This window comes from Tauraco erythrolophus, chromosome 1 (genome assembly GCF_009769465.1).
Source record: "Tauraco erythrolophus isolate bTauEry1 chromosome 1, bTauEry1.pri, whole genome shotgun sequence".
Lineage (NCBI taxonomy): Eukaryota > Metazoa > Chordata > Aves > Musophagiformes > Musophagidae > Tauraco > Tauraco erythrolophus.
In genome coordinates, this window is record NC_141465.1 from 68,198,253 (window position 1) to 68,216,401 (window position 18,149).

An 18,149-nucleotide genomic window follows, 5' to 3' on the forward strand; every position below is an offset into this window, starting at 1 on the left:
CCTCGGTGTGTACGAAGCATCATGAGATCTGTTTCCTTTGTTTTCACTGTCACATTTTTCAAAACACAGGAAGACGAGCATTCATGCGACATCATGTAGTTGGAGGGGCAGCAGCATTTATTTGGTGCCATTTCCCAGTATAGACAGGCAAGTAGGAAGATGGTTTGTTTGAAATTCAACCTGATACTGCTTAGATGACAACTCAAACTCCTGTCATCACTGCCAAGTACTGTAAAGTTTCACGTGGGACACAAGATAAAAGTTGATTCATGACAATCGGGAACAAAGAGGCCATCATTAAGGACCATAAAGAAGCACAAACTGTCATGAGCAAAATGTGTTATCACCAAGGATATGTGCAGTAACCTATACTTTGTTAGTTTGAGGAAGTTAGTACAGTAAATACAGCTGTTCCAAAGTTAAGAGAATATGAAGTATATTTATTGAAATCTGGAGAGAAGATTTACAGGAACTTAAACCTAGACTGATGTCACTGAAACAAATTCTTTTTGTGCATCCCAACTAGTTTCACTCCCATTTTTCAAATAATTTCTGTAGTAAAAGTTGAATTATTTGTGTTATTTTAAGTATATGTATTTATTAAAATGGTTAATATTTTGAGAATAATAGAAGAGGTAGAATTGTGAATGCTCCCTTTTTCAAGTGTCAGGCTTTTATATAGAGGTAGCTATACACACAAATGTGTACAACTTCTATAACCTGCTAGCTTCTACCCAAAATATATGTCTCATTGTTACTAAGAAGTTTTAGTACAGTTACTATTTAATCAGTGGGCTAATATTTTCATTTTAACTAAGCATTATGAACACTGGAGATGAAAGAAGACAACTTAAAAATGTGATTCCTCTTGACCTTTGGTCTCCTCACAGAATGAATATTATCTATTGTGTCTAAATAATTTGATCATAAACCAAAAGCCAGCATTGGCTTTCCAAGGCATGTCATAAATCAAGAAAAGATTCAGGAAATCATGAAGTCTGAAACAGCAGACTTCATCAAGATAGATGTGGTGATACCTGCTGCATGACAGGAGAGACCTTGCAAACACTAGAAAATTCGGAGTGAAAAATGAAATTTTTAAAGTGTTTTGCAGAGCTTTTACTGACTGAATGCTCTTCAGTGGATGTTTCCATAATGCTGGTGCACTTGTGGTACTTACACTCCCAGATAGGAGACTTCAATGCTAGTATTAGGCTTTGCATTGTTATGCTGTGACACTGGTACAGCATTGCCTACCCTGGTATAACCAGGGAAATTCAATGTCCTGGCAGCCTATGCACCGCACTAGCTTTTTGTGCATGCCACATTACATGCCAGGCAGTCTCTTGTAACTGCAGATGCAATTGCTGAGCTAACTGTCAGCATGGTAACAAACGGTTGCTCTCCTAGCTAGAAGGCCAAGCAGCACGTAAGGCCATGCAAGGTCTATCCAAGCCCTTTGTGTAGCAACTGCTAGTGACTCAAAGCTTGAAAATGAAACAATGGAGAAGATGCGCAGTGTCTCAATATTTCCATGTTCTGGGAGTGTTGCAAGGCCTTCTGAGATGGGACAAGTGAGTCTAAGCTGTTGAATGCAAGAAATGAGATCTTGGTTCAGAGAGGAAGTGGTAGCTTCCAGAGGCTGTGAAGGGTGTTCTTTTTGGTAGCTGTCATCTGGCTTGCAGCTGTCATTGGCAGCACTGCAGGGTACAGTGCTGGAGCACCTCTGCTTTGAAGACAGGCTGAGAGAGTTGGGGCTGTTCAGCCTGGAGAAGAGAAGGCTCCGGGGTGACCTTATTGCAGCCTTCCAGTACTTAAAGGGGGCCTACAGGAAACCTGGAGAGGGACTTTTTACAAGGGTATGTAGTGATAGGACAAGGGGCAATGGCTTTAAACTGAAAGAGGGCAGATCTACATTAGATATAAGGAAGAAATTTTTCACTCAGAGGGTGGTGAGGCAGTGGAACAGGTTGCCCAGAGCAGTTGTGGATGCCCCATCCCTGGAAGTGTTCAAGGCCAGGTTGGATGAGGCTTTGGTCAACCTGGTGTAGTGAAGGGTTTACCTGCCCATGGCAGGGGGGGTTGGAACTAGATGATCTCTGAGGTTCCTTCCAACCATAACCATTCTATGATTCTATGATACACAGAGGCGGTGGTGCTGCCTGTGCCGATAGACATGCTGGAGAAGTCAAGCTTGGAGGGACAAAGAACAGGGAAAAGGCCAAAGAAAGGGATGAAATGATGGCAATGTAACCAACACCAGCCTTCATAGCCTGTGAATGTTTAAAGATAATTTTCTGTTAGCTTAAGAAGACTTTGGGGGGCTTGCACTTCAGAGGCAGCTTTTGTACATTGTCATACTGATGTGCTGTCCATGTTATTACAGTTGTCAGCTTGTTTACTATGGAAAAACATACTTAAATGCTTAAGAGTGGACTACCGTGCATATAAATCAGTAATATTGCCATAACTTAGCAGTGTTACGGTGGGTACAAGAAAAAAGTGCCTGAGACAGAGGCAGTGTGTTTACCAGTTTGTGACCCGCGTGTTCTGTATGTCAGTGTTGGTAACAGTTACAAAAACTGCACAGTTTGAATTTGGCCAGTCATGACTTGACTTTTCACAAATTTTCCGGTGGCTCTTCCAGTCCCGTCATCCCCTGGTGTTTACCTTCTGTTTGCATGTTGAAGGGCAGAAGCTATAGTGGCCAGTCATTGGGACTAGCCTGTGGTGTACTAGAGGTATTATGGAAGCAAATGGTTTGTATGCAGTCATTTGACGAGTTAGGTGCAACAGCTTGTAAGAGCTGCTGGAGCTGCAGCTTTTTACTGAAGAGCGTTTGGGTCAGGCATTCTCCTTCTACAGCCGCACCATTTACCTGCAGGTGTATTGTGTTGGTTCTGCACAGCTAAGGCAGCTGAGTTTTGGTTCTGGTCAAAGCAGTTTTTGGTTATGTTGGGACAGAGCTTTGGGATTTAAAAAAAAATAAAGGAAAATTGAAGGTAAATGATAGACTACTTAAGCTTTTTCTTCTAATTTTCCTCTCCTTGATCTTTGTTAATAATTCTTGTTAGCTGTCATCATGCAGGTTTAACAGCTTATTCAACCTGTGGCTTTTATTACGAGGTTTTACTTCATATGTCCACTTTGTAGAACTGTAGTAATTTAGCCCTTAATCAAAAGAAATAAACTAGAAAAATCTGAAGATAAGTATATGCATCTTAAAACCCTTCTTTCTATCTCAGGGCATGAACTTCATAGCTGGATACCTGATTCTTATTACAAAGAATGAAGAGGAGTCCTTTTGGTTGCTGGATGCTCTCATTGGAAGAATATTGCCTGGTACGCTAAAAATATATAATTGTATTCCTGTATTGGAGGTCGGCTTTTTATTTTATCTTTGTATTCTTCATTTATAGAGGTTTTAGATGTTAAAATGGACTTGCATGGACTGAAGATTTTTTTAAGGTCCTGGAAACACAGGTCAAAGAGCACACAGGCAAAACTCCTCTGTTTTATAGTCAGATTTTAGTCTTTGATGTAGTGGTTTATGTGTATGTTAATTTGCAGTCTCACTTCTCACTCCCTACTTGTACCTGTTAGGTAGATTTCTTCCTATATCAGTATGATGCTGGGGAACAGGACTTGTAAAGGTGTCTGGGATTTGGCAATTCTGGTTGCAGGAATATGATATGAAACACAGATGAAGCAGTGATTGTAGAGCAGAGTGGAAATGGGAGATGTGCACAGTTTGAGCACTGAGCTTAAAGTAGGAATTGACGGTGCCTTGGCAAGAGGCAGCATGAACTTTCGTCAGAGGTATCTGGCAAGGTGGTGGTAGTTTCTGCTGTCCTCTGCTCCCGAGTGGAAAATACCTTGGGCAGTTTACGGATCGTGATTTTTGCAGCAAAGCAAACAAATGCCAAAATCCCTGTCTGTGTCTGTGTGGGAGGTTCTTGTCAAAGCTCTGTTATAATCGGTGGTGATCTAGCCAGGCTGGTCAAAAGAGACTAGAGGGAAATTCAGCACACCCTAAGCCATAGACAATATCTACATCTAGGCGGTTCAGTAGCTCTCTAGGTTCCCTCACCTGGATCTCTGGGTTTGCAGGAGGTGTTTACACACTGAATTTTGCCCCATGTATTAGCTGAATCTCACCACGTGTGTGAAGTAGTTTAAAACCAGAAGCAGACATCAGGCATAGCTATGTTTTATGCTCCTATGAAATACATTTGAGAATGTTCTTTCTTGGGATTTAATTATAGAGGTGAATTCCCATTAGCATTGCACAGAACTGACTACAGCTACACCCTTAATGTAAAGCCATACTGAAAATGGAAGACAAAGATTTCTGTAAGGAGACTTTGAAATTCCCTGTTGGCCTAGTTCGGCTTTTGAACAGATCTTTATCCCAAATGGTTGGAGGCTGAATTCAATATTACAGTGTCAACTAAGTGCTGGTCAAGGACATCAAAGTTGATGCTTTCATTTCTGTTTTGGTTTTTTGCTTGTTTGTTTAATCTTGAACAAGAACAGAAAAGGGTATAGTTTTTTTGTTGCTTATTGAACAGAGGGCAAGGACTTTGTGAAAGACGGAAAAAGGCTGAGGGAGTCTTTAAATGCTTTTGAACAACTGTAAGAAATTATCTTTCATGCTGAATATGCTGTGTAGGAACTCAGGTTTTCCTTGCGTATGAGCAGAGTGGTTGGGCTTCGTTTGCAGTGAAAGAGTAGAGGCAGGCAGGGAGCACTATACCTTGTTGAATCAATCTGCAAATATTTGAGGTTTTGTAGCCTTTAAGTTTACTTTCAAGCTATAAAAACAGTCTAAAGAAATCCACTGTCTGTTGCTTTTGTTCAGCCTTGAGAGCTATAAGCTGTGCAAACAGGTAGGAGACTTTTGAGGGCCGCTGTCTGCCATGTGACCTGCCACTGGCTGGCGTCAGTGGATGTCTTTCCATTGACATCACTGTGTGAGGGATAAGGCCTTCGGTAAAAGGCAAGTTTCATTGCAAAGTGATGTGTAGCAACTTTTTGCTGTTAACCTTTTTGATAGTCTTAGATGGTTTTATTTGGGGCAAGGGAGTAAATTCAGAATTTTTTTGAGGAAATTTGCTTTAATTTGTCATAAAGCCTTTAGTTCTTCTTGCGTATCTTTCTTCTACGCTTTTCTGACACCTAAATGACTAAAGTTGCTTGGTTGTTGAATTCATCTTACGCCAGTAGCATTGGTGATGAGAAGAAACTCATGACGTGAAAGGCAGTTACTGTGTACGATGGAGATGTTAATTTACTTAAGTTATATTTATACATAAAAGTTAAAATATTACAGGGTAGTAAAACTGTAAGAGTCTTGTTACAGACTTTGGCCTGGGTTCAGCACATCCAATGCAGGCATCCATCTGAGGTGCTGAAGTTTGAAACATGCGTGCTTACGTACCTTTGGTAGTCAGTGGGGAAGGAGATATCTGATCAGAATTGCTGATCTGAGTGTGCCCCTTTCCCATCGACAGTCAGTTTTAAGAGAGCTTGAGGTGTCCCTTCCAGCTTGGCTGCCTCAACAAGAGCCCAAGTTAGGTAGTATGAATCTTTTATGTAGTAAAAATATTTATATTGAGTAATACAAGGCTTTATTGTCAGAAAACTTGTTGCTAGTGCTATTTATTTTTTCTGCAATTTTTTTCCCCTTTATTCCCACTACCCTCCTGTATCATGCTTGAATTGTACATTTATAAAATTCAAAGCATGATGGATAAGATAATTGGCATAGTTTCAGTGAAATACTGTGTGTATATATATGAGAGAATCAGAGAGGCAGACTATATCCATAAAGAAACTTACTCAGGTAAGTGAGTACTGCCCTTCTGTTAACAGTGCAAAGTACAGTGCATTTCGGTTTAAAGCCCTATAATTATTTGTTGGGGAAGCAGCGAAACATATATTCTCCAGATGGAAAAATAGCAATCATTTTTTGTTGGATGCCAACAGTTTGAGTAGCCAACGTCTTTCCTTTTAGTTTTATTGCTGATGCTCTTTTCTTGATCTGTTTGCATTATAATCTACATGTTTTCCCCTTTCATTGCAACAGATATGCCCCAGGCCACGTCCTCATTTTGAGTGTGGCCCCGTCGCTGCCAGTTAAATTGGTGGTGATATAGGACAATATAGAAATCCTTTCTTTGCCCTCTGCAGTGTCCCTGTGAACACTTCCTTCCCCCTGCCCACACACATTTAATTATGTTAAACAAGCACTCCAGTATCTGGATGCTGACAGCGTGTTTTTAGTCAGCAGATGAACCAAGCCAGATACAGATCAATGTCATTGATTGAAAAACGTAGAATGTGACAGATAGAAGCATTAGTGGCAGCTTTCGGGGGAAGTGACAGAGAAGGGCTCCCTAAGCTGTGGCACACCTCTCCACTTGTACTGTTTTTTAGGTCTAGGTGGAGGTGTGTACCATAGGATACGATGAAGGTGTGACTGTTCCACCCACTGACAGGAGGGGGACAGCTTGGGAATGGGACCCTATCAGGAGATGTTTTCTGGCTGAATTGTTCTGTTATGCCTAAATGGAGTTTGCACAGCTGGAAGGGAGAGCCAGCAAAAATTACTACGTGGTTGGTTGGTATGTGGAGCTGTGTGCACGCCATTCATCTGGCTGAACGTAGCACTGCTGAGTGCAACTGGGCGAGGCCAGAAAAATCCTGCTTCTGCTGAAGGCAAGCCCGTAGTCTACTGCCTGTTGTGTCTGTTAGTGGCTTAACCAGGGATTTGGAGGGATTAGGAGCATATCTCATTTAAACACAGCAAGAGAATTATTTGTTTAACTGAAGTTTTGGGTGTTACCAAGATCTCTTATTCCCAGGTTCATTCAAAACAGATGGCTGGAGCAGACAGTATTGCCCACAAGAAGCAGTATGGATTCAATTTGAGCTCAGAGTGGATGTGTCTGCCATTTCTATTCAGCATACCTCTAGTGTTTCCGTTCTGTTCTTAGCTCTGGTTCTTGTTGAGAAATTTTTTTTTTTGTTCTGTTGAGGAAACACTAGGGAGATTGCTTTAGAAAGCATCAGGTAGGTGGGAACTTTTAATTGTGGTACTATATAATTTAAGGAACATTTTTGTCATGTTTTACATATTTGTGATTAAATGGTGAGTTTAAGAGAAGAAAAACTTGATTCGAACTCACTTTAGCATGACAGTTATGTTTCTATATAGTAGAACAATTTTTATTTTTTTCCACCACTTCAGTGGTTCTCAGTCTGAAAGCAGCAGTGTTTATGAAGCTATACTCTAGTTAGTCTACTAGACTATTATACTGGAATTATTTACCCTTACTGAAAACCAGTGGTAGAATGACTCTTCCAATGGTTAAGAGAGGTCTTATGATTTCTGCAGTAGCCTGTTCATGGCCAGTTTTTATCCTTTTATTCTTGTACCAATGCTGAGTTTTGGGGTAAAAAAAAGCCCTCCTCTCTTGTGCTTACCTTTCATATATTTGTTGGATACCATCAATTCATTTTACAGTTCTTTTACATTACTAAGCTGCTTCAGTCAAACTCTTCTCTTGCATGAAACTCTTCTCTGATCCTGTTTTAGCCTAATAATTGTGTGCTTATTCCAGTTCAAATTGATTTCTTTTCTTTTTTTTTAACTGTATCACAGCAGCACCCTTTTTTTCCCAGTGGGAAATTTGCTCGTGCTTTGTGCAGTGGCATTATTTCTCTCTTTTCACAGCTGGAAGTGTTTTATTTGAGAGAGAAAAGCTGTAGGATCTCAGTTGCCTTTGTTTTTTTTTCCTTATGGCAGTCTGGGTTTGATTTGTGATCTCAGTAATAATGCATGTGCTATTGCTCCTCTCTGTCAACAGATGTTTTCTTCTGCACTTTATAGGAATTCGTAATACCTTTTTGCTGAACTTTTTATTTGCACGTTCCTGTCCTTGTTATTTTAAATATCATCATATGTCTCTTAGAGTAACATAGTGACAAGATTGGACTGTTGTGCCTTGTGTATTGACATGGGACAGTGTCTTTCCGTTTAGGATTGTTAACAAATCATAGAATGGTTAGGGTTGGAAAGAACCTTAAAGATCGTCTGGTTCCAACCCCCCTGCCATGGGCAGGGAAACCCTCCACTACACCAGGTTGACCAAAGCCTCATCTAGCCTGGCCTTGAAGACTTCCAGGAATGGGGCATGCACAACTTCTCTGGGCAACCTGTTCCACTGCCTCACCACCCTCTGAGTGAAAAATGTCTTCCTTATATCTAATCTAAATCTCCCCTCTTTCAGTTTAAATCCATTACCCCTTGTCCTATCGCTACACGCCCTTGTAAAAAGTCCCTCTCCAGCTTTCCTGTAGGCCCCCTTTAGGTACTGGAAAGCTGCTATAAGATCACCCCGGAGCCTTCTCTTCTCCAGGCTGAACAGCTGGAGAAAAATACCAGAGATATTTTATATAATATCTCTTTCTCCAACATTGAGATAAAAATCTCACATTAGGTGTAGCCTACAGGCATTCTTCAAGGATCAGTCTAATAACCTTCCTTCAGCCTGGTACTTTTTAGCCTTTTGGGTTTTAATTTTATTTTTTTTTTACCCATGTGTACTGCCTAGTTGTTTATCAGTAATTAAAAGAAGTACAGAGTTCTGAATGATGAAATAGTCACAAAAGTAGTAGACTACACTGAACTAAATGGCATTATCTGCAAGTACACAAGGTGCAATGCAAGATAACACTTTGGCTGGGTAGCTTAGTGACTGCCAGTTAAGGCAAATGTCTGCGTGTTGAGATAGCAGATAATCTAATGCATTTCTGTTCTAAACTCTGTGGTTCTCAGTTGTATCAGCCATAGACTTGCAGGTACTGTTGCATAAAAGATTAGGTATACTAAGAGACATGAATATTTGAACTGAATAATAACATAGTTACGTATCAAACACTTATATGTGCTTCTCTTTTGAGTGATTCACGTTACAGCATTCTTTAAAGTCCCAACATGCAGACTTCCAGGTTTGAAGGGAAGGGCCACTTGAGAAATGCAGAATGCTGTACTACCTTTACAATATTTCTGTTTCGACTGCTTGCTTTTAGTTGCAGTTAAGCATGTATTTATTTTGTTCTTGTGGCTGAATTTATTTTAATATCCTGATTGAGTGTTGCCAAGGAACCTCTGAATGCAGAACTGGTGAAGCAGCTGGGTCTTTTAAGAGCTGCTTCTCCAAAGGGGAATGGAACTTTGTTTTACATGAAGCATTTTATTCAGCTGTGCAGATAAAAAATGCTTGCTAGACCTGAAGAGCAGTAATGTTGAGCTGAATTTGCAGCCTGCAAAGGAGATCATCATGATGAAAAGCATGTCCTTTCACAGAGAAGACGAGCACCACAGGCATGTGCCTTTGGTGTCGAAAGCTACTTGCAAAGTAATTTTTGATAACCAAGCTTTTTTTTATAGCACCATCAACCCAGGAAGTTTCAGCAGATCAGTCAGTTCTGGGCTGTTTAGTTACCTGCCTCCTCTGGCAGCACTCAGCTACAGGGCTGTGAGCTGGCAGAATTCTCCCTTATCCTTAAAGAGTGCCTCCGTGATCACATGTGAAGCCATAGCAGTGTGTGCCTCTGAAGTATGACATCACGTCTACCACTAGGAGAGAGGAACGTTTGGCTGGTAGGCTGAATAATTAGGAGTTTTGAAATGTGAGATTCTGACATATTTTACTGTTAACCAGCAGCCATGATGAAAGCATTCCTCTTTAAACATTAGAGGTCAATTGTATTTACCTACGAATTAAGCATGCAGCGTCCTGTTAAGCTGAAGGTGGAATGCAGGAGTCATCATGTGCCTGTATTTAGAAACCATGATAAGCCTGAAATGCTTATTACTTTCAAATCTGAACTGCTAGGGAATTTGGGAAACTTGAGCAAGGAGGAAATGAGTAACTGATGTTTTAATTCTTTAGAATGATATATTTATACTTTTGGAATTATTTATTTCCTTTCTGTATTGTATGCCCCCCTAAATCACAAGCCTCATCAATAAGTGAACAATTTCAGTGTTTAGTAGGTGTGTTTTAGGTAGCTGGGTAGAAATCTTAGTTTTGCCTGAAATAGGAGTTTCCTGTATATGATGGGAATATACATGTTGTCAGCCTTATTTTTATGAGGAAACATGCAAAGTTTCAGCTGTGCAGCAAAAGGACCCATAGTGTTTAAAAATGCTGAAGAATATTGTGTTCCTTCATATGGCTGCATTTATACTGGAAGCAGAACCTAAATGACTTATTCCACTTGGAAAAGTCAAGTATGCCTCTTTCTTTCTGGCAGGCAAGCCAGAATTGTATTAATATGTTGTATTACTCTGGATGAGACTGCAGCCTTTGGCTATCTGTGCAAGCAGTGATATTTGCCTGTTTATCTCCCCAGTAAATCAAAGTTCCATCCCTTTCAAAAGCCCCTAGCGAAATAAACTTTTCAAATGAAATCTTAGTTCAGTTAGGACTGATGAAAGGTGGAATTCCCTGGCTGTGTACAAAGGAGGAAGGTAGGTACAGTGGTGGAAACATAGAAGTGTGGGTTTGAGGGAAGAGGTCCCTGTTTGTTTTTTTCTTGAATGTGTGAAAACTGGTCAATGGCCAAGCCTTAGCATGTAGCACAGGCTTACTTAGTTTGTGCTTTATGTTTTACCAGAATAGCCATGTTGGAGGGCTGTTGTCGGGGGTTTTTTTGTTTGTTTTAGCTTATGACTGTAGTTGTGAAAGCAGTAAAGTGCACATGTGGTATCGAAGCTATAGTTTTAACAGAGCTGTCTCCATGTTAAAAGGATTGTGGTGTTTTAACTGCAGAATTAAAGCAGCAGAGGTGCAAAGTCAAAGTGGGTAGCTTATTTCATTCCTCATCGCATATATATTTTTTTTTATTTTTTTTTATATATTTTTTTTTAACCTTCTAATGGTCAGTCAGGGCTTTGCATGTTCAGTTACAATTTTAATAATGCAGCCTTCCCGAATATGTCACTTTGACAGCAAGAAGCATAATATAATTGCTGACAAATGTATAATGAAATTATAGGTGCTCAGTGTGGATTCTAATATACAGTTTTGTATTTTTACTTGTAAATCCTCATAAGATCTATTCATATGCTTGAAGTAGTCCATGTATTAAATACCAAGACTCATGAAACTCGAAATGTAACTGGATTTGCTGTGCAAGAAGCTAGCTGAGGAAATGGTAGTATTTCCTCCCATTCCATCTGCAGCAGACTTGTTTGGCTAGACCTCATCTTTGTGAAAGGTCTCAAACTTGGTCTGAAAGAAAGATCCAACCACCACTCCTAGTAGTGTATTCGAGCTATAAATCACTCTTAGTAAAAAAAGTTTGCCATACTTTTTATTGGAATTTGCCTTGTTCTAACTTGTAGCTATTGTTTCTTTTTAAGACTTTCTCTTACTGTATTGAAAAGACCATAATGCCTAGAGTGTTTTCTCTATGAGATGGCCAAGTTTGCTTTTCATTTTCCTTGCATAAATTCTACAAATAGAGAAGTTCCTTACAGAGTTCCATGTTTGTAAGTAGCGTTTAGAACTCCTTCTTTCACCTCCTTTCCAGTTCTCCAGCTTCCTGCCTTAAATGTGAGTATCAGAGCTGAATGCAGTTTTCTAACTGCAGTTTTGCTAACGTCATATACAGAGATGACACGCTCTCTCCTTCAGTAGTGAGTATATCCATGGATTACTTTGGCTTTTCCTCAGCTAAGACGTCTTTACTCTGGATTTATCGTATTTGCAACTTAAGATACTGCAAAATTGTTCATTTTGAATTGCTCAGCTGTAGTCATGTAGTTTTGTGTGTGTTTGGTTTTTTTTAAATATGGCATAGTATGAAGAAACACAGACAGCAGGCCTTGATATTGTTGAAAAAAATATGGTATAATGCATGTGCAGCATAGATGTCTACTTAAAGAAGGACACATACTTTGGGAGTAAAGGAAATGATGTGAAAAAAATAATGTGCAGTGCACAGTGGTAACTTTTGTCTGCCTAAATGTACAAGAAGTAACGAGTTTCAGAGAGACGCTTGGGAAATACAATCTTGGTTGTTTCATGTGTTTTATGTTCAGAAGACTTGAACGCTCTACTAAGCTTTCAGTTTCTGGCTAGTTTAGAAGTCTCATTCGTTCCTCTTATGGTTTTTAAAACTGGTTGCTTCAAGATTAAAATTAATTCTCATTAGCTTCTTCAAGCTTGAAGTAAGAGGATTGTAGCTTTCATTCCCCTTCTCTTCAGGCTGAAGGGTTGGATTGACTTCCCTCTCCAAATATCAGGCTAGAACCGCATGTGCTGGTCCAGCTTTCTATTTTAAGCCTCCTGCTTCTGTCCCAGTCCTTTAAGTAACGTGCTCGGTAGTTTCCATGGCATGACTGTAGCATTCTTGTAAAGAGCTGCAGAAAATGTAACATTGGGGTGGTTCTTAAGTATGAGAGGATATAAATGCTGTGTTTTGTGCTGAGGTGTTAAGAATAATCTTGTCAGTGCAGTGAACTGACAAAATAACTATTCTTCCTAATCCCATAGAGGAATTAAAAAAGCCACAGATCCAGGAATCCTTGTTCAGCTGAAGTCATCAGTTATTAAGACTCGCTGTACAATTGTAAACTGTTTCTGTTGATTTTTGTTTGTTTTTTTTTTTTAAAAAAGATGTCTGTTTCCTCTACAGGCATGATAAGCAGTTGTGGTAGTCTTCAATGCTTGTTCATTAATTTCCTCCTCCATTTGAGGAAATTGGTGTTAAAAGTCTGTCAAAGTGTTTTGTGAATTAAAAGCCTTGCCTCCTGGGACCATCGTCAGCCCAGTAAGCTGCAGCCTTCTCCAAAGCATTCAACTCTTTAGACTGATGCAATTCATTGAGTGCAATGACTGGAGTCAGGCCAGGCTGCTGGGAAACAGTCGGGTGGTGAATGACCCATGTCCGTTGGTGTCTATCAGCTCACTGGTACTATGAAAAAAACACTATCCCCAAAAGAAGCAATTCCAATGGCAGTGGATACAAAGAGGAGGGAGAGGGAAGAGAGGAGAATTGGTTGACAGCATTTTGCTCAGAGTTATATGTAATCTGTACAAGGGTGCTTTGGTAGCTGTAACCTTAATCTAGACTAGGTTTTAATGATGCAAATATCTCTATTGAGCAGCACATAACGGAGAGTTAGTATTTAAAAAAAAAACCCCACACAACAAAACATTAGCCATAACTCGAATGTCTGAAAGTTGCATTTGTGCTTTCTAACATGCCACTAACTTAAATTTGTTTCTCTAAGAGGTTATGCATGGAGAGCGTGTAACCTCTTTTTTGTCTTTCTTTGTATTTCATCTCTGCCTTCTGTGACTCCTGGAAGGATGTCATCTCTGCCTTTCTTTCCATTGTCTTTATAATCAGCAAGAATCCTTCTTCAATTTCCAAAGGGTAGCTATTGCATCTGCTCAGAATAACACTGTGTTGTGTGAAATGCAAAGAGGAAACCAAAGGGCTCTCTCTGCTCCACAGGATCCATTTTCTAAGTCTGGGATCAGAAGCAAGAGGTGAATACAGGCAGATGGGATTATGTAGAAAGAATCAAACACTGCGTTTTCGTGCTTGCTGAAAAGGTGTTAGTAGTAAATAATTTCTCAAAATACTATTATCCTAAATTTTGTGTAATCTCAGTATCACAACCAATAAGCATCCATAAAATGCTTGCATTCTCTGTTTATTTTTTAAGGTAGTTCTGCCATCCAAAATGAATCAGGCTTGCTTTTGTTTTTTTAAAGCTAGTGTTCAGTTGTGAATGATACAGCTACTGCTGGTTGCGGTGTGAATTCAGTACCTCAGGACCAAAGTGCTGGTTCAGTTCAGTTCGATGAAGGGGAAAAAAAAAATGGATTGTGCCTGTTTTGTTTAGATTTATTTTTTTCAGTTCCCTGAAGGATTAGGAACCTATGTTTTAAAAATAACATAGTTAAGAGTTCAGTTTGCTGTTTAACCACGTATCTGCAGGATATCACTTTGGCCTGATATTGTAGAAAGAATTGGCAGTACTCTTGGTTTTCCTCCTTTTCCTGTTGTGATCTTCTGATTTCCTCCCAAACATAGATGATCCAACTTTTTACGCCAGGCTCATGATGTAGATTCTTAGAAGACCTATTACATTTTTGGACTATCTCATGGTAGAAGTAAAATAGCAGAACATTGCCATGTTTTCTTGGACAAAGCAAGTGGTGGGTTGCCAACAGGGAGAATGAGAGAGTCAGTAAATAGTGTAGGAATAGAGTAAATGGCATTTAGATGCTCTGAAGGTGACAAGGGACTGCTCTTATAATCTAGTTTGACCTCTGTGTCACTGAAGTGATGAAACTCATTGCATGTGTGTTGCATGAAGTTCATACATTCAGCTATGATAGCATATCTTTTTGGAAAAGAAAACTTTGCATGGCCAAGGTTATTTAAAATAACCCCGATGTTCAGTAACATGCGAACATTTAATAGTGAAGGATTACTAGAAAGAATTTTTTCCCACAAACGTACATGGTGGAATCTGTTTCTGTTTTGACTTGAAATGTAAAACCGAGTGCTTTTCATGAAGTTGGACAGTTCTGTTCATGGCAACCTCTGCTTTTGACTTCCAGCATTGAGGCCTGCACTCTTTGCAATCTTCTCAATTCCAGTGAAGTCCTGTAGCAAATGCATCTACAGCAAGACAACACTTTTGAATGTTGCATATTAGTATAAAAATGAACCATTTTTCTTGTTTGGGGGAGGAGAGAGAACTTTAATATCCAGGCATCCCCCCCAGCTCATTATAAAACATATTATAAACATATTCTTGTGAATAAAATGGTTCACATTGCTTATGACTGTCATAGAATCATAGAATGGTTAGGGTTGGAAGGGACCTCAAAGATCATCCACTTCCAACCCCCTGCCATGGGCAGGGAAACCCTCCACTACACCAGGTTGCCCCAAGCCTCATCCAGCCTGGCCTTGAACACTTCCAGGAATGGGGCATGCACAACTTCTCTGGGCAACCTGTTCCACTGCCTCACCACCCTCAATGTAAAAAATTTCTTCCTTATATCTAATCTAAATCTCCCCTCTTTCAGTTTAAAGCCATTGCCCCTTGTCCTATCACTACATGCCCTTCTAAAAAGTCCCTCTCCAGCTTTCCTGTAGGCCCCTTTAAGTACTGGAAAGCTGCTATAAGATCACCCCGGAGCCTTCTCTTCTCCAGGCTGAACAGCCTCTACTCTCTCAGTGCTTCATAGCAGAGGTGCTCCAGCCCTCTGATCATCTTTGTGGCGCTCCTCTGGACCTGCTTCAGCAGCTCCATGTCCTTCTTGTGTTGGGGACTCCAGAGCTGAACACAGTATTCCAGGTGGGGTCTCATGAGAACTGAGAGGAGGGGCAGAATCACCTCCCTCGACCTGCTGGCCACGCTCCTTTTGATGCAGCCCGGGACACGGTTGGCTTTCTGAGCTGCCAGTGTACATTGCCGGCTCATGTTGAGCTTCTCATCCACCAGCACTCCCAAGTCCTTTTCCTCAGGGCTGCTCTCAATCCATTCTCCGCCCAGCCTGTACTTGTGCTTGGGATTGCCCTGACCCATGTGCAGGAGCTTGCACTTGGCCTTGTTGAACTTCATGAGGTTCATACAGGCCCACCCCTCCAGCCTGTCAAGGTCCCTCTGGATGACATCTCTTCCCTCCAGCGTGTTCATAACACCACACAACTTGGTGTCTTCAGCAAACTTGCTGAGGGTGCACTCAATCCCACTGTCTGTGTCGCTGACAAAGATGTCAAATAGCACTGGCCCCAGTACTGACCCCTGAGGAACAAGTGAGAATAGTTAAACCAGCTAATTTTTAATTTTTCAGTTTGGTTAAGTAAATTGGATCACCAAGACAAATCACTCAGTTTGTCCCAGGCTGGATTATATAGGCTCTTGAAATAATAGTTAGAAGTGCTGGAAGATAAGCAGCAGAGTTGAGATCTCGTTTTGAGTATTTCTATAACGCTAAGAATTCATATCATGTTAGTTCCAGTAGGAGTATTTATATTTAACCTGACATATGCACAACAGACTTAAAGGATTCTTTTTTAACTTCTGCAGCTCTGACTTGCAGAGGTAATTTAAGGCTGTAAGAGTACTGCTGCTTAAACTTTTATTTTTGGAACCTCTTAATCTATTTGTAACGGAGAGCAAGGTCATACAGTCCCTACAAGCTTTATCCTTATTTCCTGCAAATCTCATTACTGCTCTGGAGCACAAGCAGACAGTTGCGTCTTAGTCCTGGACATCCTGGTAGGATTCAGAGAGGTGCTAATTATTGTGATAGGGAGACAGTGAAATGTAGTTCAAGTAACATCGGTGCCAGATGCTGGGCTAGAACAAGTTTCAAGCAGAGTGGCAGCATGCAGTCTTAGTAACAAAAAGCCCTCTAAACACAGAAAAACTCCCTTCATCTAGTCACCTGTGTTGTACAGTAGCAATACAACACCTGGCACTTGGTGAAGCTGGCTTTTCCTTTTTTGCCGCTGAACTCCAAGCGGAAGAGAAGCTGATGATCCCGGCAGAGCTGGGGTCAGGACTTCGATGAGGAAGGGGTGAATTCCACGTGGGGTGCTGCCTGCATTGCCTTCTGTTCTTGGGCACTCCTAAATTTAGCAGGGCATCCAAAATCCATAGGTGGGCACCAGGAACGACAGACTAGGCAAGGCAGATGCATGTGGATAAGCAACAGACAAGGGAAAGCTGAAAGTAAGGAAAGCCTAGGAGCAGTTTACAAAAGAGCTTACCAATGTAGAATTTCATATTGGGAAACTGAATTTTCACCTAGACATTTTCCTGAAATTTAATATTTTAATAATAATAATTTAATAATATAATATAATAATTTATATTACAGTATTTAATTTATTGCCTTCCAGGAGAAGATGTGATGAAAAGTAATGTAGTGTATGATCACCTAAATGTTAATGTTATTTCTGTTTGACAATTTGAGGAATAAAAGAAAGCAATCTGACAATGTGTTTCTTCAAGGGGATGATATATTGTCAGAGGACATTCCTGTAAACCAACCTAGATCAATAGATACACAATATAATTAGCTCACATCTGATTTCTTTTCTTTTTCTTTTTTTTTTTAAATTAGTAAGTGGCAGATTGGGAGCAGTTACTGGGAGCAGTTACTGACTTAGGTTTGCTCTGGGTCATCAGCTGCTCAGTATTTTGCCAGATTATTGAGAGGGAAAAATAATTAATACACCAATTAAATGTAGATCATGCAAATCTAGAAATTTCAAAATAACTTGTAAGAAAAGATATGTAAGGAACATAAAGCTAATGTATTTTGATGGTAGGTGAGTAAAACTGATTCGCTGCACAGTATCTTGTGAAAAACAGCGTTGTGGTGTGGGGGAGGGTTAGGCTTCTGTAGACTTGTTTATAAACTAGGATATCTTGACTTTAGAGAAAGATTCTGGGCAGAGCAGCCAATTATAAAAGATTAGGAAAACAGAGCACACAGTGAAACATTTGCAGCAAGGGAGAGCCGCAGGATTTTTTGTTAAGATGTTTCCAGAAGGCTTAGAGACTGGGCATCCCTGGCAAATAAGAAGAGAATAGAAGAGCCGTGTAGGCTAAGCGTTACCAAGCACCTAGGCACCAAACCAAGTTACAAAATCGTTTTCACTAGTGAGACCAGACATGGACCAGGAAAGGTGGCTCAGGCGTGACGCTAGACCCTCTTCCGACTCACCTGTGTAGTTCTGGCTAACCCTGCATAGCTCTGGTGACTCGGTGCGGGTCCCTTGGGATGCGTGCAGGCGTGGGTGCTGCTGGCTGTGCTCCAAGGGGGTGAGGGGGCCTGTGCCTGGAGGCCTGGCACCCCTCCGGGTCTAATGCTGCCCTCGGAACAACATCGGTGTTAGAGCCATCAGGTTAGATCTGTGCCATCCCCTGGGCTGCTGCAATGCTGTTATGTTCCTTGTAAAGGATCCGTGGGTGAGTTTTGCACGAATATGGGGTCCTGCAAGAACGCTTCTGGAGGACTGGAAATGCGGCTTTCCTAATTTGAGGAGCTAATTTTATATGCATACATTTGTGTATAAAAGTGTGTGTG

At 40.6% G+C, this 18,149-nt stretch overlaps 1 protein-coding gene across 2 annotated transcripts in view; it reads left to right on the forward strand.

Annotated features, from left to right (window-relative positions):
• The window catches only part of GRTP1 (growth hormone regulated TBC protein 1), a 40,633-nt gene that overhangs the window by 16,109 nt on the left and 6,375 nt on the right, over nt 1-18,149 (forward strand). For both annotated transcript variants that reach the window (XM_086619820.1, XM_086619830.1), the window contains one exon: nt 3,246-3,342. In XM_086619820.1, coding sequence (XP_086475946.1) covers nt 3,246-3,342 — 97 coding nt within the window. The remainder of the gene's footprint in view (nt 1-3,245; nt 3,343-18,149) is intronic.